Source organism: Danio rerio, chromosome 16, assembly GCF_052040795.2.
Source record: "Danio rerio strain M-AB ecotype USA chromosome 16, GRCz13ab, whole genome shotgun sequence".
NCBI lineage: Eukaryota > Metazoa > Chordata > Actinopteri > Cypriniformes > Danionidae > Danio > Danio rerio.
The window spans coordinates 7,596,612-7,623,557 of NC_141036.1; the positions used below are offsets into that span (position 1 = coordinate 7,596,612).

General features: G+C 36.4%; 1 protein-coding gene across 2 annotated transcripts; it reads left to right on the plus strand.

Annotated features, from left to right (window-relative positions):
• Positions 1–1,156: 1,156 nt before the first annotated feature.
• sri (sorcin) lies at positions 1,157–17,287 on the plus strand. 2 transcript variants are annotated; one of them, XM_087285375.1, is made up of 8 exons: positions 1,157–1,350; positions 7,402–7,470; positions 9,001–9,070; positions 9,181–9,224; positions 9,835–9,982; positions 11,597–11,710; positions 15,090–15,148; positions 16,625–17,287. In XM_087285375.1, the coding sequence occupies exons 1-8, from the start codon at positions 1,309–1,311 to the stop codon at positions 16,649–16,651; spliced, it is 573 nt and encodes a 190-aa protein (XP_087141501.1). In that variant the 5' UTR covers positions 1,157–1,308; the 3' UTR covers positions 16,652–17,287.
• Positions 17,288–26,946: the final 9,659 nt, after the last annotated feature.

Sequence of the window (26,946 nt, forward strand, 5' to 3'; positions counted from 1 at the left end):
CGAGCCTCAGCTCGGTCAGTTGGCATTTCTATTTGCATGTTCTCCCCATGCTGACGTGGGTTTCCTCCGGGTGCTCCGGTTTCCCCCACAAGTTCAAAGACAAGTGATACAGGTGAATTGGGAAGACTAAATTTTCAGTTGTGTATGTGTGTGAATGAGACTGTATGGATGTTTCCCAGTGATAGGTTGCAGCTGGAAGGGCATCCGCTGCGTAAAACATGTGCTGGATAAGTTGGCGGTTCATTCCGTTGTGGCGACCCTGGATTAATAAAGTGACAAAGCCGAAAAGAAAATAATGAATAATAATAATATTATTACTAATAATAATAATAATAATAATGGGCGTCATGATGTCGCAGTGGGTAGCACAATCACCTCACAGCAAAAAGGTCAATGGTTCGAGCCTTGGCTGGGTCAGTTGACATTTCTGTCTGGAATTCTGTTTTTCCCATGTTGGTGTGGGTTTTCCTCCGGGTGCTCCGGTTTCCACCACAGTCCAAAGACATGTGGTACAGGTTAATTGAATAAGCTAAATTGGCCGTAGTATATGAGTGTGAATGCAAGAGTGTATGGGTGTTTCCCAGTGTTGGGTTGTGGCTAAAAAGGCATCCGCTTAGTAAAACAAATGTTGAATAAGTTGGCGGTTCATTCCATTGTGACAAACCCTGATTAATAAAGGAATAAAGCCGAAACGAAAATGAATGAATGAATAATAATAATAATAATAATAATGATAATAATAATAATAATGATAATAATAAAATAATTAATGCATGCATAAATAAAAGCAAAAAAGTAATGATAATGAGAAAAAAACTTTTTGCTATATGATGTTTTAAAGGAGATGGGGAGAGTGGGGATGTTTTTTTATTATTATTAAAGGTTATGTTGGCTTGCCATATCTGTGGCGTTCATGCATTTACAATCATTAGACAGCAGGTGTCGCTGTATCATTGAACAGCCAATGATATATGTGTAACTGTAAACCCTTTCAAACCAATGAGTTTTACACTGAAGGAAGACTAGAAATTTTCTGTTGTTGATCCTTCATTTACATTAAACCATTTTACAAATTCAGGAAGTAGATCATATTGCAGCCGTTGCTTTGCTCAACCCCAGAAGACACCCATTACGGAAGAGGGCGGAGACTAAACCCACATACTTTCTTTAGCATCAACTTGTGCGGGTTTTTGATCAGTATCTTCTGAAGAATTCGCGTTTCTCTGGGTTTTTGACAATCTCCTGGAGACCCCAACAATCAGCTTCTCCGGTTTTTGACAATCTGCTGAAAAAAATCGAGCTTATAAAATGAATTACCAAGGATATGGCGCACCTCCTGCAGCGGGCGGGGTAGGACTGATTTATTGAGTTACTCCTAATGATATTAATTCATACGCTGCACAAGGATGTTTGACGGAGAACATTTAGAAAGCTCAATGTCAAACACCCTGCTGCTTATTTTAAAACACCGGGCACTTAATATTGTTTAGGGCGCCACTGAACCAAGTAAATTACGCTATTACTGTGATTTTTACCTCACATTGGGTGTTTTAAAAGTTTTTACCGTGTTCTCTAGTGTTCTAGGCAGTGGTGAAGCGTTGATAAAATAGATATGAAAGTCCTTTGGGATCTTTATGACCCCAAACCCAATTTAAGTGGATAAAAACCCACATGGAAAGAACCTATATGAGTATGCGCATATGTGAATCTTATATGCAGCACGTATATGTCACGTATAGGCAAAACTGAGGTGTATATATATGTGCTTATACAGGCCATATAGGTCTCCTGTATTGCTTCTTTGTATCCACATAAAAGCCCTATATGTACATACAAGAAGTCTCCTATATAGCTCATATCTCACTTTGGCAACTGTCATACATGATGCCTAGTTCATATTTTCTATTATCAAGGCAATAACTAAGAACTAAAAAATGTATGTCAGGGTTTCTGCAGGGTCTTAAAAAGTCTTAAATCTTAAAATCCACATTTTAGGCCTGAAAAAGTCGTAAATTTACTGAAATATTGTGTTGTAGTTCGTTTTTTTGTTCATGTATTGCTACTCAATCTGGCAAAAACCCATACAATCAGCAACAATCCTAATATTTGTTTAAAAGTTCTTCATGGATTTACTGCTCAGAACACCGACCCGGACAGTATGCTATGCAGAGATTTATTTTATGATAGTTATTGAGCATTTGTTAATTTTTTTATTTTAAAGAAAGTTTATGTTGGAAAAAAGTGTTTGTATAGCTTGCTTCTTTAACACAATATTTAAAATATTTAACGTTAGCCCAGAAATCAAAAATATTTTAATTGTTTATCATTAATGTATTATTAAATGGCGACACGGTGGCGCAGGGTGTAGCATGTTTGACTCACAGTAAGAAGGTCGCTGGTTCGAGCCTCGGCTGGGTCAGTTGGCATTTCTGTGTAGAGTTGGCATGTTCTCCCCGTGTTTGTCTGGGTTTCCTACGAGTGCTCTGGTTTCCCCCACAGTCCAAAGACATGCGCTATAGGTGAATTGGGTATGCTAAAATTGACCATAGTGTATGAGTGTCTGTGTATGTGAACGAGTGTGTATGTGTTTCCCAGTGATGGGTTGCAGCTGGCAGGGCATCTGCTGCGTAAAACATATGCTGGATAAGTTGGCGGTTCATTCCGCTGTGGCGACCACAGTTTAGTAAAGGGACTAAGCCGAAAAGAAAATGAATGAATAAATGAATTTATTATTAAATGTATTAAATAATAATACATTTTTTGAAAGGACTAATAAAAATCTTTTCCAACTGGGCATTCGAAAAATTCCTTAGCCTTTAGCCCTTTATGAGTGTAAAATTTAATCCATAATGGTCTTAAAAAAGTCTTAAAAAGTCTTAAATTTAACTGAGCTGAAACCCTGGTATGTATGTGCGAACACTTGAAATTGATTTTACATGTATTTATCATGTTTTGGAATTTAACTATGGCAAATAAGTGAGAGCCCACACAGAAAGAACCTACATAAACAGAGGTTTTGATATAGGTTTTTTAATATAATAATTTTATGTATATTTTTAGTATAAATGTAACATAAAATTGTCTGTTTTCCAGTTTTACGCGTATGTACATATAATATAGGAAAACAGCCAATTTTATATATGTCACATGTATTAAAGCCTATATCAAAACCTATAATACAACATTTATATTTATCTAGATTCTTTCCGTGTGGGAATACATGTGGTAATTTGTATTCATGACCTTTGCTATAATTACACAGGATATTTTCACAAATGTTTATTTTTTAAATTAATTATAATGTTTTTGATTTCCTGTATGATGTCCATGTTGTGTTATTTAGTAATAGTAATTTCTAATAATCTCTCTCACACGCACAAAGCCAAACCTTCTCCACATACACTGGAACATAAGCTATTTGCTCCAAATCTTTTCTTTCACACACATGCACACACACGTCCTGTTTTATTAGCCGCCCCCTACTTTATATGAATGTCTTGAAAATGTTTTATAATGCTGCTTCTAGCTGCCTTGTGTAGAGAACTGTAAGGTTGTACCTAATTAGTAGTTAACTGTTTGCTAAAAACACCTATATTTGGATATTATTTGTGTCAACATTTTTGTTTGCGCAATCTCTATAGTTAAATGATGCTTATTTTTATTTTTATAAAAGTGCCCTTGAAATGTACCACTTAAATTTATTTATTTTTTTTTTTTCAAATTTGTTCATAATTTCTTGTTGGAAAACAAAAATGCTTGACTTCAGCCAAACACAAACAATGTAAGTAATTTGGGGGGGAAAAGAAGTTTAAGTACTATTTTCTGAATAACATATATATTTAACATATATATATTTTTTTCATGATGTTCTTTCAATTAACAAGTGTTAAAATTAATTCTATGTTTAGTTTTTATTCTATATCGCAAATTATTACTTATAATTATTAACTTATAATTATTAACTTATTTATATTTTTTTGTTCATTTATAAAAGGGATAGTTTCCAGAATAATAAAAATGTACCCGCCATTGACTGAACCTCAAGTCGAGTGTTTTTGTTCAGTTGAATTTTAAACAAGCCATATAAATCTTAAATGAGGTGAGTTTATAATGGCATAACAGTTCACCGGAAGTGCCTTGAGCTGGCTTATTTAAATTAAAAGTCCCAGTGCATCTAGCCTATTGTATCTGTTCTGCCAATGTTGACTTTGGTTTGAACACACACCTGGTTCTACTCGGCTGATTAGTACAGTCACCTTTGACCAGCACTGGGTGTGTCAGATTATGAGGCATGCGTAGCCTGTAGGTCATTGGTTTTCAATTCTAGCTTTGACATACTCTGACCATTTTCTTTGATGAAATAAGCTAATAAAATACATTATTTTGATAATCAATCAAAGGAGACATTTTAAATCTCTAATTTTGTGGGTAGACAGACTTAAAATCCACTGCAGGAGGTCATGACCACAATGGTTTACCTCAAAAAACTAAAACTAGAGTTGACTGGTGTTGAAAGCACAAAGTTGGCACAAATAAACAAACTTAGAATTAAATTTGAATTTAGATATTCATGTATACCAGTTAATCCTATTCATCTTTATTTCTATAGCACTTACAATGTAACATTGTGTCAAAGCAGCTTATCATCGAAGTTCTAGTAAATTGAAACCGTGTCAGTCCAGTTTTCAGAATTGAGGATCAGTTTAGTTCAGTTCAGTGTGGTTTCATTTTCACTGCTGAAAGTCCAAACACTGAAGAGCAAATCCATTGATGTGCAGTTCCACAGGTCCCAAACCAAGCAAGCCAATGGTGACTTTTATATATTATATGGTGCTCTTATATAATTTGCATATTCAGATATTTAATTAAAAGACATGATGCTTTGTATCTGAGTAATGAACAGAGTAATTTTTTTTGGATTGCTTCTAAAAAAACTAGATGTGAAACAACATGGGAAAGACCACTGTTGCTACATTTCCTTTTACTTTACAACTAATGTGATGTTAACGTTCATGTGAACCGGATGGTGCCGCTCACTTTCATTTCAGTAGGATGGGGTAATTTTAAATGAAATGGAATATTAAGTAGGGGGCGGGGTTATATTTTAATTATCCTCTTTTCATTTTTTTCTCGAAGCAAATTTCGCCCAAGCTGTCAAACTGGCATCATCATTGAAGGACTGCCATTCCAGACTGGAAACAAATGGATAGATTTGATTATTCATTCATTCATTCATTCATTCATTCATTCATTTTCTTGTTAGCTTAGTCCCTTTATTAATCTGGGGTCGCCACAACAGAATGAACCGCCAGCTTATCCAGCAAGTTTTTACGCAGCAGATGCCCTTCCAGCCGCAACCCATCTCTGGGAAACATCCACACACACATTCATACACTACGGACAATTTAGCCTACCCAATTCACCTGTACCACATGTCATGTCTTGGACTGTGGGGGAAACCGGAGCACCCGGAGAAAACCCACGCGAAGGCAGGGAGAACATGCAAACTCTACAAAGAAACACCAACTGAGCCGAGGTTCGAACCAGTGAGCTTCTTGCTGTGAGGCGACAGCACTACCTACTGCGCCATTGCCTCGCCCTTAGATTTGATTATTTAATTTAATTCAATTCATTTTTATTTGAAGTGCGTTTTTACAATGTAGATAGTGTCAAAGCAGCTTCACATAGAAGATTATAGTGAATTGAAACAGTGTCAGTTCAGTTTTCAGAGTGTATGTTCAGTTCAGTTTAGTTCAGTTCATTTCACTGTGGTTCAATATTCACTGCTGAGAGTCCAGACACTAAAGAGTTATCCAAGGATGCGCAGCTCTACAAGTCCCAAACATTGCAAGCCAGTGGCGACAGCAGTAAGTAAAAAACTCACCAATTGGCGAAAGTGAAGTATAAAAAACCAGGCTCAGTTGGGCACGACCATTTCTCCTATGGCCATCTTGTACAGATCTGCAGTCTAGGTGCCAGAGGCTGGAGAATGCTGGACTTAAATAGATTTGTTGTGCCCCTTAAAACTTATAATGTGCGCTAACAAAATAAACTTTGTAAAATAGAAATTTAATGCAGAATTAAACTATTTACAGTTTTTCTCTTTAAATTCGAAGATTAATTGTAGTTAACAGGTTTTTACTGTTGCTGCTATACATTTTTTTTTTTTTAGCAAAATACTGCTTTTGTGCCTTAAAGTTTACAATGATTTTTGGCAGTGTGGGAAAACATTAATGTATCGTCTTTGATTTGGTCATGTCATCAAATAAAAATAGTAAAATGGCATCTGCCACATAAAACATGTCAGAGTACTCTACCTGACAAAAATCTTGTCGTCAGTCCCAGTTGTTGGAGCAACACATAATAACTTGACTTCTAGTTGATCATTTGGAGAAGTGGCAGAAGGTAGATTTTTTTTCTGATGAATTATCTGTTGAACTGCATCCCAAATCATCACAAATACTGCAGAAGACCTATTGGAAAGAAATTAGTCAAATTTGGTGTAGGAAAAAAATCATGGTTTGGAGTTAAATTCAGTATGGGGGGGTGCGAGAGATCTGCAGAGTAGATGGCAACATCAACAGCCTGAGACATTTGTGCTTCCCATTACATTACAAAGCACAGGAGAGGGCAAATTCTTCAGTAGGATAGCACTCCTTCTCATACTTCAGCCTCCACATCAAAGTTCCTTAAAGCAAAGAAGGTCAAGGTGCTCCAGGAGTGGCCAGCACAGTGACCAGATATGAACATTATTGAGCTTGTCTGGGGTAAGATGAAGGAGGAGGCATTAAAGATGTATCCAAAGAATTTTAATGAACTCTGGGAGTCCTGCTAGAACGCTTTCTTTCCAGATGACTTTATTAATAAGTGATTTGAGTCATTGCAGAGATGTATGGATGCAGTCCTCCAAGCTCATGGGAGCCATACACAATATTAATTCTTTATCCACTGCAGCATGACTTTATATTCTATACTGTACATTATTTCTGTTCAGTGACAAGACTTTTGTCTAAGCAAAGTCAGACCTTAATTAAAAATCAAGGCATGATCATATTTTATTTTGTTAAAATAAGAGTAATCCAGATGCCTTTGCCTTTCATATAAGCCACTTTCGATACCAAATCATCTACTAGAAGTCAAGTTGTTATTTGTTGTTCCTAAAACTTGGACAGGAGACAAGACTTTTGTCAGGTAGTGTCACTGGCAGTTCATTCTTATTCTAATGTATCAGGGACAAAGCCAAAGGCCAGTGAGTGAGATAAGTAAATCATTAAAATAGTTTAATAATTAAAATACCAATTATAAAATAAGCCATCTTCAATAAAAACTAATAATAAGAATATGTCCTTATTACCACCATTTAACTCACTAAAATCAACTTCTCCATGTTCTTCTCTGCAGTATCCCGGTGGATTCCCTGGACAGCAGCAGGACCCTCTGTATGGATACTTCACTGCTATCGCTGGCCAAGTAAGAACTCAACAATACACTCACAAATTTGCTACCCTTTCGTTATGTTAGTGGCTGTTTTTGCCCCTCTAACTTCCATTATAACCATATTTGTTTATTTGAAGGCTGCAACGGCATATAATCATGCATTCTTGATTGTTGGTGGTTTTCCCTGTTGGGAAGAGGTACAATTTGTGATTTATACTGTTTATCAGCAGTTACAGTGCAAAAAAAATCTTAGTTTTTGGCTTTTATATGGAGTGTAATGTGTGTGAGAGTAAAAGACCCTGTTTACACTGTCAGGTCTTGATGCCCAATTCCGATTTAATTTTTTTTTTTACCTATATCAGTTTTTTTTGCCTGTCCGTTTACACTTTCTTTTAATCATGACTCATATCCGATTCATGTGTTTACACTTGCTCTGCAATTCATGACGTAAAGGTGGGTTTAGCATCTGCGCCACAATAGCCAAAATGGAAGAAATTGTTTTGCTTTTAGCTCTGCGAAAAATGCAAAGTTCGCCCAAATTTAAAATGATTTTGAGGCTGACGAGGGAAAGAGCCGTCATCGCAGCTTGCGCCTATGGTTTATATATGGTGTCCTGCACCTTTCAGAGGAATTTGTGGGTGCGAGAGGGATCTCAAGTCTGGTGGGTGAACACTGTGGTGGCTGACCACTTTCCTCCAGCGTGTTTCCTCTGTTGTTGTTGTTGTTGTTGTTTACTGCATCGGCGTCTCCACACATGCACTCCCTTCTACGTCAATAAACTGCAAAGAAGCACCACAATGTCATACAAAACGGAACGCCTCAATAAATCTGATCTGCCTGTTTACATGATAGTCGCATCGTCACATATCCGATTTATATCTGATTTATTTCCACATATGAAGCGATCTCTGAATATCCGAATACATACTTTTTTTTCGTGTTTACACGGTCATAGAAAAGATCCGATCTGTGTCACATATGAGCAAAAAATCAGAGTTAGGTCACATTTAACTGGCCTTAGAGAAACCCTTGCACACTTACCTTGATATGTTTGAGAAAATAAAAATAAACAGCTCAGCTCTCAGAACATAGTAAACATAGTACGTGTATTTATGCACGCACAGCCTAATTTGCTATTTCACTCCATAGAACTCCATATAAACAGCAGAAACATTTTTGAACAGGCCTATCTAAAGGATTTATGGTGCTAACGGATGATCAACAGTACAAATGTCCAATATAACCTCTTCCCCACAGGGAAAACCACCAACAATCGAGAATGCATGATTATTTGGTGTCATGGCTTTGCAAATGAAAGAATGTGGATATAATAGAAGTCAGTGGGGCAAAAACAGCCATTAACATAACAAAAGGGTGGTCGGTTTGAACAGTACACAAGGGTTAAAATAGATTGATGTAAGATAATTTTATTCACAGAAAGATTGCATATAAAATTTGCCAATCTTTGTGTCAATCTGTAGCAGAAATCCTTCATTTTACTTTGATGAAAACTTGTTTGTTAATAGATGCTGTAAATAATATATTCAATTTGTTTGTCTTTAGGATGGCCAGATATCTGCAGAAGAACTTCAGGCTTGTTTGACTCAAGCTAATTTCTCTGGTGGCTATAGACGTAAGACAAAGTTTATCTAAATTTAATAGTGAAGCGTAATAGTTCTTCATAGCCGTAAACTTAAAGCATTCGCAGATTTATGACTGTAACACTCCTTTTTTGTCTTGCAGCTTTCAACCTTGAGACATGTAGACTGATGATCAGCATGCTTGATGTATCCTTCTCACTCAGACGTGCTGAATTGCATGTGGTTTGAATTGTAGTGTTGTTAATATTACAGTATTAGTGCCACTAAAATGTCTGTGATTTTGACTATTTCAACATAAAAACATCTAAAAAAAAATTTATTATTATAATGGTGCAAATAAAGGATCAGTTCACCTAAAAAAAGATCAACTGACCTCATAATTACCTCATAATTTACTCGCCTTCACGCCATCTGAAAGCAAATCTAATTCGGTTAAATCGGTATATAATAACAACAAGATAATAGTTCTGCGATCATGACAGCTGTTTGTGTTGCTTTGTAATAAACTAAGAAAAATTAGTTTTCATAGCTTAAAAATTACAACTAATAATAATGTTTCTACTTCAAACTCACCTCATAACTACTCAAGTGTTTGACATAAATCGTTTATTAGTCATGCCGATTCAAAGAAAGCAGCTAAATCTTCTGTTTATTCAGCAACTGCTATTTTTTCCAGAGGATTTCCTAGGTTTCTTTGTGTGTATTTGGTGATAGGTCATGTTGTATGTACAGTAGCACTTTAGAAACACTCAATATTACTCAAGCTTTTTTCCCCCATTACTTAACTGTTCATCAGAGAGACATGTCTTACTCGATGGGCTTCAATGAGTTCAAAGAATTGTGGGCAGTGCTCAATGGCTGGAAGCAGCACTTCATGAGCATTGACAGGGACATGAGTGGCACAGTCGACCCACAGGAAATGAATCAGGCCATTTCCTCTATGGGTAAATATTTGGAATAAATATCCATTTTGTTTCTGTTATTATTGTTCTTTATTGTTAGATTGGTCCATGGCAGGTTGCATCCCAAGTATTTTTGTGATTAAAGGAAGTCTAATAGATGTCTGAAAACAGACCTTTTGGCTAAATCGAGGCTAAATGTGATCTGTCAGTGAAAATCTAATAGACGTCGAACATTAGTTTAAAAACAGACTATCATCAAATCGACAAGAATTAATTACTGTACACATGAAGTCTGTCCAGCAAGCATTTTTGTGATTGAAAGAGGTCTAAAAGGCATCTAATAGATGTCTAAACAGAAACCTTTTTGGCTTAAACAAGGCTAAATTTGGGATGTCAATGAACATCTAACAGATGTCTAACAATAGATCAAAAATAGACTATCATCAAATAGACATGAATGAATGACTTCACACACGAAGTCTGTCCAGGAAGAATTTTTGTGATTTAAAATAACTCTAATAGGCACCTAATAGATGTCTTAACATAAACCTTTTGACTAAAACAAGGCTAAATTTAGTCTGTTAGTGAACATCTAATAGACGTCTAACAATAGATCAAAAATGGACTATCATCAAATCGAATTGAATGAATGACTACACACATGAAGTCTGTCCAGGATGAAATTTTGTGATTAAAATAATTTTAATAGGCACCTAATAGATGTCTAAACATAGTCCTTTAGGCTAAAGCAAGATTAAATTTGGTCTTTCAGTAAACATCTAATAGACAACTAAGAATATTTCAAAAATAGACTATTGTCAAGTAGACATAAATGAATGACTACACAAATAAAGTTTCTCCAGTAAGCACTTTTGTGATTAAAAGAAGTCTAAAATGCATCTAATATATGTTTAAAAACAGACCTTTTGGCTAAAACAAGTCTAAATTCGGTCTGTCAATGGAAATCCAATAGACGTCTAACAATGGTTAGAAAAAATGGAGTATCATCAAATAGACATGAATTAATGACTACACGTGAAGTCTGTCTAATCAGTCTATTTGATGAGTAGTCTACTTTTTTAGACTGCTGTTAAAAGTATATTAGTTTATCCACTGACATCCCAAATGTAGCCTTGTTTTAGCCATGAGGTCTAGGGTTTTAGACATCTTCAAACATTTTTTTAATATGTGTAATTTTCTGTAGAACAGTGAAAATTATGCTATTCTTGATAATATTTTCACTTCAATTCTTATACTTTAAGGTGAATTAATAGCTTTTAAATCAACCAAATGACAACGCACTGAACGCAGCCAATAAAAAAATTAATTATGTTATAGAAAGTAAATGGAAACACAAGGTTTTATAAAGATTATTGCAGTGTATCCATGAAAGAGTATGTTCTGATGAATGAATACATCCCCTCCAGTTTTAAATACATCTCCTTCACTGAAAACCTTTCTTCAACAGTGCTTTAGATAAATAAATGCCAAAAAACAAGGTGGAATAGCTATATTTTAATTTGTTTCCTGATAAGACTGCTGAACAAGATTGAGGAAAAAACGTCTTTTTTGAGGAACTGGATTTCCTAATTGTTGACAGGATGTGAATAAACTGTAAAAATGCATACTTAAATGTTACTGTGTGTCTTGTTTTAGGGTACAGACTGAGTCCTCAGGCCATGAACAGCATAATCAAGCGCTACAGCTCTCAAGGAAAGATCACATTTGATGATTATGTGGCTTGCTGTGTCAAACTAAGGAGCTTGACTGGTAAGTTTTATGTCTTTCCTTGCATTCTGATTGTGAAGAAGGCTTTTGGTTGATTAAACGTTACTGTGAGCAATGCTTGATTCACATATTGGGTGTCTGCAACATGAGCAGAAAAAGTTATTTGGTTACTACTCTGAATATTTTCTTTAAGAACCGTAATCAAATGTTTTTAGTAATGTTAAAAGTTTTGTTAATTTGATTGTACAAAATTAAAAGGACCAGACCAGATTTAAATCTAGTTCCCACTACCATTGAAAAGCAGTGAAAAAACCCAATTCATAGTCATGGAAAACCTGAAAAAGACATGCAATCTAGACATGGCATTTTCCAGGCCTGGAAAAGTTTGGGAAAAACCCACAAACTTTTGGAAAAGTCATGACAATTTGTTGAACAAATACTATAGCTGTATATTTGAAATATAGGTTAGTTGTCGTTACGTCTTTTCTGTCCTTGGCCAATCACATAATCTCACATTAGTTGTGCAGTGTAAGCATTATCCAAATAAATTTTACATAGATGTAAAAATAAATGTAAACTAAAGAGATTGTTGCCAATTTTACGATATGCTTGAAAACATTTGAATGTGCATCGCTTTCTTTTAATTATTATTTGTCAGGTATATGTAGACATTACATAAAACAATAGGTAATGAAAATTTGCTTCAAAGTCTTTCAAAAGTCTAGGAATTTTAGTAGTAAAAATGTGTTTCAACCCTGTTTTTAACCAATGCATCGTTCCCATTTATTTCAATGAAGAGCCAGTGATCTCTAGTGAACAAGTGATGCTAACCTTTGATGACGAGATGCAGGTGTGTGCATCTTGTCACAAGTCATGTGACGATTTCCGAAAAGTTTTGTTTTATGCAAATTTTGCTAGCAACAACCAGTAGAAGCGAGGAATGGTTCAGTGAAATGCACTAAGGCTTTTTTACATTAAAAAAAAAATGCTTTTCTGACTTGGAGTATTACTATCTTTCTTACTTTTGTATTATTGTTTCTAGTCCAAATATCCAAAGATCTTTTTCTAAACAAGTAAAATATTATTTATTTTCATAAACAATAAGTGAAAATAAAGTGAGTGTGTCCTTAACGTAAAGTAATCTGCTATTGTTTAAATAATCTCATTTTTAGGTTTGAAATAAGGATATTTGGCAGATAATATACAGTAGCTTGTTTTAATGAAGGAATTCTCTTAAATTTCGACTTGTTATTTCTGAAAACAAAACTATATTTTTAACTTGTCTAGAACATTATTTTTGATTAAGCATCTTATAATATTAGGACTATAAACAAGTAAAAAATATAAGTAAGAAAGCTTTTTTTGCAGTTTAGTAAATAAACTATAAAAAAAGAAAACAAATTGGTCAAAAAATAAAACATTTTCATTAACTGAAAAAAAAAAATTATTTTATTAGCCTTAAAAGGCACCTATGATTAAAATCCAAGTCTGTAAGCTGTAACACACAAAGTTTTTTTTTTAAATTTGCTGACGTTAAAATAGGATCCAAATCCCTTCCATTTTGAGGCCAACCGCAACATAACGTAGGAGTGTGTTTTCCCCGCCCACCAAATTGATTGACAGCTGCATATTAACATGTCTATGTAGTAACGCGTATAATCATATCCCCAAGACAGGACTTGCTCAAAGCAACTGGGATTAAAAGATCTGTTGAGGCCTCTGTGATCAGCTGCACATCAAGAATGAGTTTTACAAGTTTAAAAAGCATCTTTGTAATAAAGAAAAGAGAGTAAAATCTCTATATAATTCATCACCATGGCCGCATGTCAATACAGTTATAAAAGGATACACTTCAATTCTGGTTGTGGACTTAAATCAGGTTTAGAAAGGTATAATAAATAATCTGATGGGGGGTGTTTTGAGCTGAAACTTTACAGACACATTCTGGAGACACAAAAGACTTATCTTAAATCTTGAAAAGGGGGTAAAATAGGTGCCCTTTAATGAACCTAACAACAAAAACTAAAAAACTAACAGATAAAATACAATACAAAAAAAAATAAATTATGTAATAAGCACACATTCTGTGGTGGAAAATCTGACCTGTGGCTGTTTATGGAAAAACTGTAGGTGGAACTTATTTTGTCTCATCTATGACAGCCAAACACAACAGTCAAGCCCGTTTATATACATAAACCTCTTTTATAAACAATACATCCTATCTGTTTTTCCATCATCTGCCAAAAATGTAATCTAGGCATACACATAGCCTATATTATCTCTAAAATGAAGATCTTTGCCTCAATACTTCATCATTTTTACTCTGCAAAGCTCCATTTGTGTAGTTTTGGATTCAGTGGCGTCTGTGGTTTGCACAAGTGTTCAAGTAAACTGTGAAAACACTGAACTTTCCCTTTGGTCAAAGTGTTCCGTTAATCTCATGATGAAACTAAAACCAAAACGAAAAAAAAAAAAAAAAACGAAATGGATCAAGTATTTATTAAAAATACTCCTAGCAACCCATAAGAAAACTGTGAAGTGACTACAACTGGAACCCCCTACAAAATCTAAATGGTTGGATATCATATCTAATGTTCAAAATAGGTGAGGATAACTTTTTCTCTAAAACTACAAATGGACAAATACCTGCAATATTGGGAGAAATGGATTGTACTTATGCCTTTACACAGTGTAATCTGATTTCTATATGTATTTGTTAATGTGACCTGTAAGGAAATATGTGACCAGTCAACTGTTCATTTAAGTTCCGGTGTTTTATTGTATTATTTATTTTATTAAATTATTATTATTATTATTTTTTATATCTATTATTTATATTTTTTCCTTGTTTTTTTCCCTTAAAAAAGAGAAATAAAAATAAAGTGTGTGTGTGTGTGTGTGTGTGTGTGTGTGTGTGTATATATATATATATATATATATATATATATATATATATATATATATATATATATATATATATATATATATATATATATATATATATATGTGTGTGTAAAACGAAATGGGTACTTCAGAATGTCAATGAACTGAATTTTAAAAATAGTATTTAAAGAAAAACTCATTTAATATTGGAAAACTTTAATAATGAAATGTTCTTCATTAATAGTATTATTTTCAAATGTATTTTTAAAAATATAGCATTTATCATGTGCCACAGTGCTGCATCTTATGTTAATAGGGCATGGCGTTTTTATTATATATTTTCAGATTTTTATTGTTTATTTTACACATTTTTGGTGAAAATATCACAAGTGTAGCTTGTTTTGGTGGAAAGCATAAATACTGTTTAAATAAAGTGTGAAACTTGAACTGTGAATAATTAAACACCCCCAGCCAATCATTTAAATCAAATTAAGTGATGAATATGAATGTCTTTACTGTAATTTGTCTTTTAAAACAGATGTGTTCAGAAAGAGGGACCAAGCACAACAGGGAATGGCGACATTTCAATATGACGATGTAAGTCACAAAAAACATTCGAGAATGTAATGTTCACTTCAGAATTGTGTTTTTATTTTGAAATAGCTGTCTCTACAATGTAACCTATAAGTCGATATGTGACCGATAGAAAAGACAAAATTCGGATTGTTAAGTTTGATTTGCCATGGTTATATCACGGTAAAGTTAAAGTGCAAAAAGTGGTTTGGGTTCCTTTCTAGTGTTGATTTTACATATGGATATGTAAACCTCGAACCATCTTCTGTATATGTATAATATACCTTTTTCAGACAAAAAGGGATTCTTAGGGTGCTTTCACATCTGTAGTTTGCTTCATTTGGTCTGGAGCAAGAACAATAAATGATGCATTGTTGCATTTTCTGCCGTCTTTAAGTCGTTTTCACACCACACTGCTGGCTTTGGTCCGAACCAGTTGAAACGAACCAAAATGCAGTCATCTGACAAAATCCACATCTCTCATTGGCCAGATGTTGTTGAACATATTTCCTAAACTGCTTATTGATTGGTCAGAATTCAGGTGCGGGAAAATGCCAATAAACTCCCGCAAGTAAACAAACCGGCAGACACAAAATGTCGCTTTTACTCTTGAGGGACGACTGCGCTGACTGATTTTATCCCTGCTTTAGACAAACTATACATTTCGAGAATGAAGCGCGGCCGCGACTGGAAAACAGTGTTTTAATGCATCGCACGTCAAGGAGGAGCCGTGAATTAATTTAGCTAAACTGCGACATGGTCATCTTGCGGAAATATTACCAACGATCCATCAGGTAATGCTTTCCCCTCTCTCTCTCTCTGTTGGTAAAGCGCTGTCAACAAATATTTTTCCTCCATATCCCATAATGCACAGCGCATCGGCCTTCGGCAGCAAGATTAGTCCAAAAGGCGCAGTACTTTTTGCGGTTGGACCTATATTAGTACGAATCATATTCTCACCACAAACGAAACGCCCCAGGGTTCGTTTAAAAGCGTACCGAGACCACCTCTTCAAGCAGGTCTCGGTACGCTTATTTAGTCCACTTTTGGTGCGCACTCGAGTACGATTGCTGCATTCTTTCCTGCCCAAACGAAACGCACCGAAAGGGAAAATGAACTCTAGTGCGATTCAACCAAACTACATAAGGCAGGTGTGAAAGCACCCTAATTAAGCAATCTAATTTAGCAATCTTTATTGAAATATTAAACCTGTTGACATTTCATAAATTCAAATTTTATAATTTCTTATGTCTTGCCCTTCATTAGGCAGTGTATGCTTGTTTGAAATTATATGACAAAGTCATGATAACAACAGTTTTTGTTATTTTAACTTGATTTAATAAGTTCCACAAAGTGTAACCTAATATGTTTAGTCAGTTTGACTGATCAGTTGAGACAACTAGAACATTTTATTTGATTCAGCTAGGAACAATTCAGCCAGCAACAATTTTCTACAGTGCATAAATGATTGTAATTTATTGCTTGTGTCTCCTCTCACAGTTCATCCACTGCACCATGAGCATCTAAGAGAAGCCTCGGGATTCATGCTGAAGGATGCAAAATAAAAAAAGCAAACAAACATGTGCTTTAGTTTTCAATATAAAGTATACATCTTTTCAACAGCCACTTGTCATGTCTGTTACAATATTGTAGTAATTATGCAACATATTGCTTAGATTTAAAACAATATTGTTTTCATGAAGTTAGCTATGCCAATAAATTACTTAAATGTACAGGATCATATATAAAAATGTAATCGTATAACCTATATAAAGGATAGTTTAACACCATTAGTTGCACTATAGCATTCAACCTGTGGAACTTTATCAGGGCATTTATATATTTCCATGACTTGTTTGAGTGTCTTAATCTCATGTGGGTTGTTATGAGCAGCTTGTAATTGTGACAAGTGCTAAACTTCTAATCAACATACAAGTGCTTTTAAATGGAGTTAAATTGTATGTGACGCCAAACAATTAAGGATTCCACTTTATTTTTGTGATCTGTTTGTATACATTTTTCATTTAATACGAAATAATTACTTTGAAATAACACACCAGCTAAGACATTCTCTGTTTGACTTCATGAATTACAGCAAAACACCATCATAGTGCTTTGTAACATCTTTGTGTTTCACGATCTTTAAACAGACCATGATATGAATGTTGAATGTGTTTGTGTTGTTTTTAGTCTTTTCCAGAAGGCAGTTGTACACAACAGTTAGACTGGTTTGATAATCTCCTTGTGGTAATCTGTTGACTAAATATAGCTTAGCAACTACTAGCAGTAGTAAGCAGTAATTAGTAGACAGTCTGCTTGATAACTGGGAACTCTTTACACTTTACATGATATGGTATTGGTATGATATACAGCTAATATATAAAATACAGTAAACTTAATCTATTTTTAATGTAAAATAATGCAAATTGATAAAAAGTGATAGGAAATAAATAATTGTCTTACTAATAGTTGTTTAAATTATAGTTACACCTTTTTTTAACAACAACAGATTTGACCATAACACTACTACTAATAATCACATTAAACAAAAGCAAATTGTCGTGAATAAACTGAAAAAGCCCAGCGAGGTGAAGAAGGCCTGGAGGCGGTGGTTTTTATATTTATGTACAAAATAATATAAAAAATTTTTTTTTAATTCTTTAGTCAAGTCAAGTCAACTTTATTGTCAATCAAACCATGCAACAGTACATTACACAGCAGACTGAAATTGCGTTTCTCCCATACTCCAATGTGCAATTTAAAAACAAAAATATGACACACACTAGACATAAACTAAACATTTAACTAATATAGTACAAGATAAATTGAATAAATAGACAATAATAAACTGTGAACAATTACCATATATCCTATTGTTCCAGAATATGACCAAGTTGAGGTATTTATTGTAGTGCAATTAGGTGCAGTATGGCAAAAGTGCAAAGTAACAGCATAGAGGTAAGTGAATTTTGTAAACATATTACACGTGCAAGGGATATTAACATAAAAAAAAAAAACATTGAGTTTGCCTTTCTCACAATTCCACAGATTTTTGTGTGTGTGGGTTGTGGGGTGTGATTTTTATAATCCAGTTTTCATGAGTGAGTTGAGCAGTCTGATAGCTTGAGGAAAAAAGCTTTAATTCATATGTAAAGATATTTGTGTATTGCTGTGCATCCTGTGTGTTTTAAGCAATGTTTAAGCGGCGCAGAACTGACGCGCTCTGCGATGGACTTTAAACCTTCTCTCAGCTGGTCTATTGCACAGTCTATTTCAGTTCCTCAAAATAACAACGCTCCAACAGTGCACCCTAACACGCCTCTTTTCTGGACCAGAACACCTATGAGTCCACAAAGTGGCACAAATGCATTTGCTATTTAAACAATGTGGCGGAAAACGGGAAAATTAAGGTTGCGTTGGTCTGAAAATAGCAACAAGTCGTGGAAACATGTCTTGTGCCTTATTGTGCCGGCTGTATAAAAGGGCCCAAAGTGTTATACCGTGTCCAAAAAAACGTCACGATGCACTCCCAATTAATTGGTAAAGTCTTTAATCTAATAAATACATATTAAATGCATATTAAACCTCTAACATATACTAAGTGTATATTCTGAGTGACTGAGATTGTTGGTTTATACTCAGTCACAGTTCTGACTTTTCATTTTCTGTTAGTTATTTTATATTCAAAATCTGTGGCAAACTATCTGTTACTGCTTTGAGTAGTATGGCAATGCTTTAATGAATATAGCATAAAATGATATTTAAACTCATATTGGAAGTTAATGTTGAATAAAGCACATAATCTGTACCTGAGGGGATCATTGTTTTAGTAGTAGCTTATGCTGTTGTTCTGTTGCGCTATTAGAAATGGTTTCTAAAATAAATATTTTGTGCGTTGCCATTACAGATGGTTAGGACAAAAACACCTTTTAACTTGAAAAAGATGCCTTTTATCTCGTTGCGTCGCTTGTCGTTAGGACATGGCGTAAGTTGACATGCAGTTGCATAATAGTCATGCTTAAAAGAGACCCTCAAATTCAAGTGTATTAGGCTCGCTTCTGAAATGCAATATTTGTTTGTTTGCTAGTGGGAGTTTAAGGGATGGAAACTCATGAGAAGTATGTGGTCAGTTTGGGGAATGGAAAAATTAGTCATAGTTTAGTCCACAAACAACCACAAACACACATAGGAGACAGGTGCATACACACAACAACAAACGTTTTGATGAACACGCAGCGAAACCGCAATGAACTATGATGATAGTTGAGAAGAGGTATTGCTGTTGTCGTGAAATGCTCTTTTTTTTTTTAACAAAACAAAGGGAAGTTTTACCTGTCAACAACATTTTCCCAGACATATTGAATATCCAGGTCGTCTTTAGTAGACTTGAGACCCAATATTTTTGGTTATACTTTATATGAAGGTGATGCAATGTAGTAAAGAGTAAGATTGAATCATTTTCCTTCAGCTTAGTCCCTTTGTTCATCAGGGGTTACCACGGTGGAATGCACCGCCAACTTATTCAGAATATATTTTACGCAGCGGATGCCCTTCCAGCTGCAACCCAGTAGTGGGAAACACCCATACACACTCATTTACACACATACACTACGACCATTTTAGTTTCTTCAATTCACCTATAGCGCAGGTCTTTGGACTGGGGAAACCGGAGCATCCAGAGGACACACACACCAACATGAGGAGAACATGCAAACTCCACACTGAAACGCCAATAGACCCAGCCAAGCTGGAACCAGCGACCTTCTTGCCGTGAGGCGGCAGTGCTAACCACTGACCCACCATGTCACCTGAGTAATATTAATTTATTAATTATATTCTTACTTAAATTAAGGTTTAGTGTTAGTTATTCATAGTGTCTAATTACTATAACTATGGAACGGTGACGCAGTGGCAGTAGTAGTGCTGTCGCCTCACAGCAGGAAGGTTGCTGGTTCAAGCCTTGGCTGGGTCAGTTGGCGTTTCTGTGTGGAGTTTGCATGTTCTCCCTGTGTTCGCGTGGGTTTCCTCCGGGTGCTCCGGTTTCCCCCACTGTCCAAAGACATTCGGTACAGGTGAATTGGCTAAATTGTCCATAGTGTATGAGTGTGAATGAGTGTGTGTGGATGTTTCCCAGAGATGGGTTGCGGCTGAAAGGGCATCCGCTGTGTAAAAACGTGCTGGATAAATTGGTGGTTCATTCCGCTGTGGTGACCCCGGATTAATAAAGGGACTAAGCTGAAAAGAAAATAATTGAATATACTGTTGGTGTATCATAAGCATTTTGTACATCTTGTATCTCTGTATCTTTCAGAGTTACATTGATAGCCTCACTTCTGAATGCTTAATTTTTGTATGTTTGCATATAGTGGGAGTTTGAGTGAGGGAAACTCATGTGAAGGATGTGGTCAGTTTGTGGAATGGAAAAATTAGTCAGTTTAATCCACAAACACACACAAACCCACTTATAAGACAGGTGCCTACACACAACAACAAACGTTTGGACTGATTTGTCAAAGTTTACATAAAGAGCTTAAAGTTTTGTTATGAATATGAATGAAAGCCCTATGGGTTTAGAAGAAGGTAAGGGTGAGTAAATGACTACAGGGCTTTTTATTTGGGGTGTTCCTGAAGTCTTTAATTATTTGTAGCAACCCGGATTTCCAATTTGATTACCTGAACAGTTGCTAAACACAAAAAATTAAACAAAATTCAACCAATAACCAGTAAAAGGTTGCTCTGGTTTCCCCCACAGTTCAAAGACATGTGCTACAGGTGAACTGAATAAGCTAAATTGGCCATAGTGTATGTGTGCGAATGAGAGTGTATGGATGTTTCCCAGTACTGGGTTGCAGCTGGAAGGGTATCCGCTGCATAAAACATATGCTGGATAAATTTGCGGTTCATTCCCCTGTGGTGACCCCTAATGGGACTAAGCCAAAGGAAAATGAATGAATGAATGAATTTAGTCATAATCCACTAACTCCTGTTTAAAAGCTGTCATTTGGGGAAAATAATCTGTTACATTTTGGCACCTATAGTGGAAACAAAGGTGTCAGATTGCCGGAGCAATTAGAAACTGACTTTAAAAAAGACAAAAGTTAAAGAAAAAGCAATCATTTTTTTGTGGTTATTGTAATATTTTAAACACAATGTTGTAATGAAGTTACAGTCAAATTATAAAAGTTTTTTTTTTTACACAACAACACCATTTTTGTTAATTTCCTTCATTGCAGTGTAAACATTTAAATTTGTAAATTTGAGAAAATTTGGGCAGAAATGAAAAAAAAAAGCTTAGTAAATGAACGGTGGCCCTGGTATTAATTAAGTAGACATGTTTTATGTCATTTTAAATAAAAACATATTACATGTAATTTATTTAATGTGAATTAGAAAGTAGGATGTACTTTATTTGTGTGGCTGGTGTGACCTTTAAAATCACCCATAACCACTTCAGTCTTTACTAGTCAGTAGAATGATAACCACAAAAACCAACATAAAACAGTGTTTTAAATCCCAACCACAATATCTTTAAACACGAACAATACCCCTTTACTAAAAAGGTAAAATGAGACCAACATTTATTCTCTGTATCTGGTTCAATGCCACTACTAAGATATAAATAATGTATTTAATTAATCATTTAGTAATTTTGTAAAACTCTCGGTGTGTGCATGGTTTTAACTATACTTGTGAGCAGGGGCACATTTAGGGATTTTAGGGCCCTAATATAAGCAATTCCAGTCATGAGGCCCAAAAGTTGAAGTGAAGTTTATTCATAAACTAATTTCGAGAGGATCACGTGCTTATGATTGACACGGCTGGCCCCGAGTCAAGCTAATGTACGAATCACCAATCAGACTACTCCTAACCAAGCATAAATAACCAAACACCTTACCTTTAGTCATCTTCGTCTTGAAGAATCCCTCCTTCCACCCCTTCGCCTCCTCTTTTGTCTACAGGGCAGCACGGCGGCCCAGTGGCTAGCACTGCAGCCTCACAGCAAAATGCCTCCGGTTCGGGCATCTACCCAAACGGTCAGCATTTTCGTGTGGAGTTCATGTTCTCCCCGTGCTTGCGTGGGTTTTCCCCGGGTCCTCCGGTTTCCTCCCACACTCCCAAAAACATGACTCTTAAGTAAATTGACTAATCCAAATTAGCACCAAATTTGATTCAATTCTGTCAGCAACGCATCACCTTAGCAACCCTCACGCAGCAGGAGGGAGGGGGGTTCTCGAGATCTACCCGAGCTCAAACTCCCCTCTCGCCCTGCAACGGGAGGGAGCCCCGGGCTTGAGGCTCTCATGAGCTCGGGGCTCTCTCCCGGGACAGCATGCCAAACTAGCTTATTACCAATCATCAGCTAAGTGTGAACTCTTGAATTTATATTTATTACTATTTTGCAGTTTTTTTTTCTTATAACTCGATCCCCTTTTCTACATTTTATCTTAATGCAAAATTATAATATTAACATGTAAAGCACCTTGTAAAGCTTTTGAAATTATTCCTTTTTTTAATGAGTTCACAACTATTCATTCATTTATTCATTCATTTTCTTTTCGGCTTAGTCCCTTTATTAATCTGGGGTCGCCACAGCGGAATGAACCGCCAACTTATCCAGCATATGTTTTACACAGCTGATGCCCTTCCAGCCGCAACCCATCTCTGGGAAACTTCCACACACACATTCACACACTATGGACAATTTAGCCTACCCAATTCACCTGTTTTGCATGTCTTTGGACTGTGGGGGAAACCGGAGCACCCGGAGGAAACCCATGCAAACACAGGGAGAGCATGCAAACTCCACACAGAAACGCCAACTGACCCAGCCGAGCTTCGAACAAGCGACCTTCTTGCTGTGAGGCAGCACTATCTACTGCGCCGCCATGGTGTTACGGTGGCCCAGTGATTAACACTGTAGTCTCACAGCAAGAACGTCACCGGTTCTAGTCCTTTAACAACCCGACTGTTGATTCTGTGTTAAGTCAGCATGTTCTTCCCGTGCTCGCGTGGGTTTCCCCCGGGTTCTCCGGTTTCCTCCCATGCACATTCCAAAAACATGCGCTACAAGTGAATTGATCGATCTAAATTTAGCACTGCAGTCAAACTTTCATCCAGCAGCATATCTCTTCATAGCAATAATTTTCTGTCATTAGCTCTCATCACAAAAAAAAAAAAATAATGGGTACTCGAGACCTACCTGAGCTCAAACTCCCCACTCGCCCTGCAAACGGGAGGGAGGCCCGGGAACTTGTGAGCTCAGGGCTCTCTCCCAGGACAGCATGCCAAACTTGCTTATAATCAACCATCAGCTAAGTGTGAACTCTTGAAATATAAATAACCTGATACAAAACAATGGAGATGTATTTAATGTTCTTCTTACTAAGATTTTCATAAATAATTTTTAAATTAGGTGAGGCAGTGGCGCAGTAGGTAGTGCTGTCGCCTCACAGCAAGAAGGTTGCTGGGTCGCTGGTTCGAGCCTCGGCTCAGTTGGCGTTTCTGTGTGGAGTTTGCATGTTCTCCCTGCCTTCGCATGGGTTTCCTCTGGGTGCTCCGATTTCCCCCACAGTCCAAAGACATGTGGTACAGGTGAATTGGGTAGGCTAAATTGTCCATAGTGTATGAGTGTGTGTGTGAATGTGTGTGTGTGGAAGTTTCCCAGAGATGGGTAGCTAGATAAGTTGGTGGTTCATTCTGTTGTGGCGACCCTGGATTAATAAAGGGACTAAGCCGACAAGAAAATGAATAAATGAATGAATTTTGAAATTAAATTGAGGATCATACAGAATGAAATTATTTGAAAATGTAAAAATAAAGAATGTTTTTGAGAGATTTATGATAGAAAATAATAGAATAGAAAAATAGAAAAAGAATAGAATAAGTGTCTAGAATACACAACCTGTACAGTTTAAAATGAATGAAGAATCCTAATAGGGATAACAAACCACAAGTGTAATTATGTGTGAAAATGGACATTGAAATGATGCACATCCATCAGCAGGAGGCAGTAGAGGAACACTTTTCTCTAAACTGAAAGATCAGGGAATGTGAGAAAAAAATAGTAAAATTGAAACAAAATGAGCAGAATTTTCTGAATTTTGAGACCCACCTAAGAAGATGTCAAATTTACACAGAAATTAAACATTTAACTTCCCTAAAACCAAAGCAAAACTACCTTATGCACTGCTTGGGGAATAGCTTAGATCAGGGGTGTCAAACTCAAATTGCTGGAAGGCCGAAGCCCTGCACAGTTTAGTTCCATCCCTGCTCCAACACACTTACCTGTAGGTTTCAAACAAGCCTGAAGGACTCAATTAGTTTGATCAGGTGTGTTTAATTAGGGTTGGAACTAAACTGTGCAGAGCTGCGGCCCTTTTGGAACTGAGTTTGACACCTGTGGCTTAGATATTGCCTGTTCTCAATAATAAGCTCCTTTAGCTCAAATGTTTTGTGTCTAATTTTTACATTTTGTGTGACAAGTATATTTTTGATAAGTTGGATAAAATACATTCAGGATATTTTTATTTATACAACTGCTTTCTATGGTTGGCACCGTCTTTGATTTGCCTTTCTTTTGATCATACTGTAACTGTCTACCTCCTACATGACCATTGTTGCATCACATTTCTTTGTAAGATCAATGTCATAATCATGGTTCTATTTCTTGGAGAGGGGTCTGGATGCAGACCTTGTGCAGCGCAATCTGAACTGCATCCAATGCTTTTTAATGCGCTCATCTAACCCCACCCCTAACCCTAGCCGTCACAGTGATGCCACTCACTCCATTGAGTGCATTGTGTCTAACATGGCTCTCTTAGCTTTCATCATAAACGCTGCATTTAGATACTATCGATTACTTCAGGTGCACAACACTGTGCGATGGTCCAGTGTTAAAAGAGCAGAAGAACTTTTTTTAATGCAACTCCACCTCTAAACACCTCAGGGCTCGCTATTCAAAAGAAAAAAAAAAAGGCTGACGGATATTTATTTGTATGTTGTTGTTGTTTCTTTAATGGAACTCTTCTGGGAGTTATGAATAAAATAAGGTAATTCATTCATTCATTCAATTTCTTGTCAGCTTAGTCCCTTTATTAATCCGGGGTCGCCACAGTGGAATGAACCGCCAACTTATCCAGCAAGTGTTTACACAGCGGATGCCCTTCCAGCCGCAACCCATCTCTGGGAAACATCCACACACACACTCATACACTATGGACAATTTAGCCTACCCAATTCACCTGTGTTGGACTGTGGGGGAAACCGGAGCACCCGGAGGAAACCCACGCGAAGGCAGGGAGAACATGCAAACTCCACACAGAAACACAAACTGAGCCGAGGCTCGAACCAGTGACCTAGCGAACTTCTTGCTGTGAGGCGACAGCACTATCTTCTGCGCCACTCTTTCGCCTAAGGTAATTGTTTTGAGTTTTGTAAATCACCAAATGAACCCTCATCATTGTCCAGCGACACCCCAGGGGATCCAGACCCCCCCTTTGGAACCACCGATGTAGAAAATAGTGAATGAGGGTATAGGGGACAATGTAAGATACAGCAAAAGTGTAGTAAAAGGATGCACTTTTCAGCCAGATCCTGCGTTCGTAGCATACACCAGCAGGGGGAGATGAAGTCATACTAACCAGAAAACCTGTTGTGACCATAGACTTGTTCAATGACAAACGCATCAGCTGAAGGTGTGCTTAAAAACTATTTATAATCTGTCAAACAATTAAAGCTGTTAAATATATCTATGAATAGAAACAAACCAATGTTTTTATGAGGTTTTTTTTAACCTTCATTGTCTTCATCTTGTTTTTGGGAAAATGTTGCTAAGTTTGAAAAAAAAAGAGGAGCATCAGCTGAGATTTTTAGTGAAGTTTATTTATAAAATAATTTAGAGAGGATCACATGCTTACGATTGCTTGTAGCCGGCCCTGCATTATTCAGTTTATGATTCACCAATCAGACGATTCCTAAGCCACGATAAATCCCCTAAGTTCCATATGACAGCCATCTTTGTTTTAAAGAATCCGCCCCTTCCACCCCTACCTCTCCTCCTTTCCTAGATGGGTGGCACGGTGGCCCAGTGGTTAGCACTGTTGCCTCACAGCAAGAACATCACTGGTTTTAGTCCTTACCAAGCCAGACAAAGTTTCTGTGCGGAGTTTACACATTCTCCCCGTGCTCACGTGGGTTTCCCCCAGGTTCCCCGGTTTCCTCCCACCTTCCTAAAACATGCAACTTAACTACGGGACAAAACCCGTCCCATATTGATTCAAAACAGGACGCGCAATTTCAATCTCAAATACGGGACGATTCCGTATTTCAAGGGACGGGTGGCAACCCCAAAGGAAAGGGAGGTCATGTACTGGACAAGTCAATAAATATACAGGACGTCCCGGCTGGCTAATGCGGCCAGTTAGCCTAGAACCTCAGGGGGCAGATTTTCATCTGTTAGGAAGTCACTTACCTGTTTGGCAGTCTTTATGAACATATGTTCAATATTTTGCGATAATGACGCCGCTGCCTGCCTTTTCTGCCTCCTTGCTCTTTTCGACCAACAGCGTAACTCAGTAGCTATCCATGGATGTCGCATCAAAGATTCAAATGTTACCACTCAATGGGTTATGTCACGTGACTCGCGTCATATTATTGTGGCTTTGAGGCTCTATGGGATTCGAATTACTGGCCAGAGATATTTAAAATGACACTTTATTACTATATATTTTGAATATAAATATATTATATTAATTATATAATAAATATGCTATATAATATTAAATTACAAAAAATAATTAAAAGGACAAATTCTGGACCTTTTG

Excerpts from the sequence above, each read along its gene's own strand:
- sri (XM_087285375.1), top strand. The coding sequence starts at position 1,309 with ATGAATTACCAAGGATATGGCGCACCTCCTGCAGCGGGCGGG. Across the intron at positions 9,225-9,834 it reads TGATGATCAGCATGCTTGAT|AGAGACATGTCTTACTCGAT; the intron begins GTATCCTTCTCA and ends ACTGTTCATCAG. Across the intron at positions 9,983-11,596 it reads TCAGGCCATTTCCTCTATGG|GGTACAGACTGAGTCCTCAG; the intron begins GTAAATATTTGG and ends GTCTTGTTTTAG.